Source organism: Trachymyrmex septentrionalis, unplaced genomic scaffold, assembly GCF_001594115.1.
Source record: "Trachymyrmex septentrionalis isolate Tsep2-gDNA-1 unplaced genomic scaffold, Tsep1.0 scaffold30, whole genome shotgun sequence".
Lineage (NCBI taxonomy): Eukaryota > Metazoa > Arthropoda > Insecta > Hymenoptera > Formicidae > Trachymyrmex > Trachymyrmex septentrionalis.
Window position 1 is genome coordinate 562928 of NW_017305463.1, and position 3390 is coordinate 566317.

The 3390-nt window shown below is 39.4% G+C and overlaps 1 protein-coding gene across 1 annotated transcript; it reads right to left on the reverse strand.

Annotated features, from left to right (window-relative positions):
* Nucleotides 1-2852: 2852 nt before the first annotated feature.
* On the reverse strand, nucleotides 2853-3316 carry LOC108749567 (putative uncharacterized protein FLJ37770). The gene is made up of 2 exons (XM_018488341.1): nucleotides 2966-3316; nucleotides 2853-2873 (listed from the first exon to the last, which is right to left on the reverse strand). Exons 1-2 carry the CDS (start codon nucleotides 3314-3316, stop codon nucleotides 2853-2855), a joined length of 372 nt encoding a protein of 123 aa, XP_018343843.1.
* Nucleotides 3317-3390: the final 74 nt, after the last annotated feature.

The window sequence follows — 3390 nt, forward strand, 5'->3', positions numbered from 1 at the left end:
AGAAATATTATTTGAGTGTTATGCGTCGTTTGCGTGAAGCTATTCGCAAGAAGAGGCCGGATTTATGGAAAGACAATTCCTGGTTTTTGCATCACGATAATGCGCCGTCTCACACGGCATTGATTCTTCGTGAGTTTTTTTTGCCAAAAATTCCACTCATATCGTTCCGCAACCGCCTTATTCACCTGACTTAGCTCCGTGTGAGACTTTTGGCTATTTCCCAAACTCAAAAGACCACTCCGGGGACACCGCTTTGAATCTATTGAAGAGATTCAACGTGAATCGCTGCGCGCTTTGAAGGCTATACCGGGAAACGACTTTTTGGCATGCTTCGAGGCATGGAAAAAACGTTGGCATAAGTGCATTGTATCGGAGGGATTACTTTGAAGAGGATCAAATTGATTTGGATGAATAAATAAAGATTTTTTATTTTATAACAAAATTCACCTTACTTTTTGATCACAGTAGTATTTCTTTCATAAATGAATCCGGCGGCTCATCTATATTTAACATTTCAGCATTAATTCTCAATCATAAAGATTAACATTCAAATTGTCACTTCAAAGTGACTCTTATATTCAATTTTGAAAATGACACTCAAAGGTTATTAAGTCGTTTAAGATTTATATTGAGTGTCATGAGTAAACCGCGATTGGATATTACCACCAAATTCGATGTATAGTATGGTGTATACCCAATTGACACTCAACATTGATGCTCAATGCTTAACTGACATTCAATATTGAGTGTCTATATCAAGGCAACATCAAATACAATATTTATGATCACTCTCAACTGACACCCAACATTTATTGTTCAACACTTAAGTGACACCCAATGTTGACGGTCAACACTCAACTTTGATGGTAAACACCTAAATTTGAGTGTTAACACAATAAATTGAGGGTTTTGTTCGTAAAGGATTTTTTTTAAATTAAATAGAATGATGTCTAAGACTTTCTCTGTTAGACAGAGCCTCAAAGATACTGTACAATCCAAGAAAATAAAAAAGTTCTTAACTTCCGAATCTATTATCAATTTCAAAGCCGGGTAGAGAGTCATAGCTTCAGCCGTGAAAATCGAAGATAAGTCATAAAGTCAAATATCTTATAGCTAAAGATAAACTTCTCATTAGTGGACCAACTGGCCATTCCCACTAGCGCTATCGTTTGATTCCGTTCTTGAATCATCCGTAAAAATGAAGGTGTTAGATATGAAAGGCATCTTGGAATAACGCGTTGGCATGTTCGACTCTTTGATTCTTTCACCACTTAGGAGATATTGAAAGCAGTAAATTGGTTCTTAAAGTTTAACTAGTAGTACACACTGATTTGGAACTTATAAATAATATTGCCCATATTACCGATTTCTTCATATTTACAGACTAGCATAGATTTATTGAAATTATTGGAATGTAAAGGGTGTTCCGAGCTCTTTTTGTCTTCCTCAAGATCCAACAACGAAAGATAATCACGAGCCATTCTTCTTAAGAGAAATTTACAATACAGTAGTTCAAATCTGTATACTAACAGTAGAAATTTTGACTCTTCCGTTATCACATTTATGGCAGTCAAATTCCTATATCTCATTGCTAAGCGAAGACATTTTAATTGGATTTTTTTGAGCTTATATATTTGCTTAGGGCTACAAGACTAAAGAAGGAAACCATTATACTCTATCTTTGATCTAATTAATATATAGGGTGCGGCAGAGAAACTTACTTTTTTTAAAGGTTAATAAAAACGAAACTATTGCAGATATCGGTATAATTCTTTTTTCCTCTTACAGATCACCTCATCAAATTTTTTTTCATGCACTTTTGAAAATTACATCTATCAAATGACGGCCGCCGTTGTCTATGCACTGATTGAGTCGATTTCTGAAGTTTTGCGTCACTCTCTGAAGCATGTCCACCGGTATTTCGGCGATGGCGTTCCGAATGTTTGTCTTCAGGTGAGCTAGGGTCTCTGGTCGATCGTTGTAAACAATAGACTTCAAATAACCCCATAGGAAGAAGTCGCATGGAGTCAAGCGCGCTCGAAAGGCACGTTGAGTGGCGACAATGGAGCGGCCATTACCGCGCCAAAACGCGCGATGCTCTCTTGTCCAAAGCATGATCGAGACTGGCTGTGGGGGGAACAATAATTGAGGACCTATCCTTTCGGACGCACCCCCTCCCAGCTTCCTATCTTCACCCCTTGCCGTTTGGCGCGTTTTTAAAAAAAGTAAGTTTCTCTGCCGTACCCTATACTATATAGTGTTAACATACCATCTGATCAAATTTGACCCAGACTGGTTAAAAAAAACAACAATTTTATGTATTTTAATACAAATCTTTATGATCGCCTTCAAAATAGCCTCCTTCTGAGCCAATACAAGCACGCCAACGATTAATCCAATTTTCCATACACTTCTTATAGGCCTCGGCCGGGATGGCCTTTAGTTCCTTCAGCGAATTTCTTTTTATGGCCTCAATCGATTCATGGCGCGTTCCCCGGAGCGGATATTTGAGTTTCGGAAACAGAAAAAAGTCACAGGGAGCCAAATCTGGCGAATACGGTGGCTGAGCGATGACTTTTATTTCGTGTTTGGCCAAAAATTCAGTCACAATCAGGCTGGAATGTGACGGCGCATTATCGTGGTGAAAAATCCATGAATTGTCTGCCCACAAATCCGGCCGTTTACGACGAATTGCTTCACGTAGACGCCTCAAAACGGCCAAGTAGTATTCCTTATTGACCGTTTGACCCTCTGGAACGAATTCATGGTGAACCACACCACGGTAATCGAAGAAAACGATGAGCATCGTCTTGATTTTCGACCGACTTTGACGTGGTTTTTTCGGCTTCGGTTCATTTTTGGCGCGCCACTCGCTAGATTGTTGGGCAGTTTCGACGTCATATTCATAAACCCACGTCTCGTCACCAGTAATGACGCGTTTGATGAATAAAGGGTCATCAGTTACATTGGCAAGCATCTCTTCTGCGACCTCTACTCGACGTGCTTTTTGCAAAAAATTCAGGTCTTTCGGTACGAGTCTGGCGGCGATGCGCTTCATATCCAAAACATTAACCAAAATATGTTGAGTCGATCCATAAGAGATGTTGAGAGCTTCTGCTATCTCTCTAATGCCAACACGACGATTTTCAAGCACAATTTCCTTCACTTTTTCCATGTTATCGTCGTTAACAGAGGTGGATGGACGACTCGCATGAGACAAGTTTTCTACAACCTCACGACCCTCACTGAATGCTTTATGCCACTCAAATACTTGCGTTTTCGATAGAGTAGACTCCCCAAAACACTTCTGCAACATTTTCAATGATTCCGTAGCCGTAATTCCATTGGAAACACAAAATTTCAAGCAAACTCGTTGTTCAATTTTTTTTT

Excerpts from the sequence above, each read along its gene's own strand:
- LOC108749567 (XM_018488341.1), bottom strand. The coding sequence starts at position 3,316 with ATGTTGCAGAAGTGTTTTGGGGAGTCTACTCTATCGAAAACGCAAGTA. Across the intron at positions 2,874-2,965 it reads CAGAAGAGATGCTTGCCAAT|CGAGTGGCGCGCCAAAAATG; the intron begins GTAACTGATGAC and ends CCAACAATCTAG.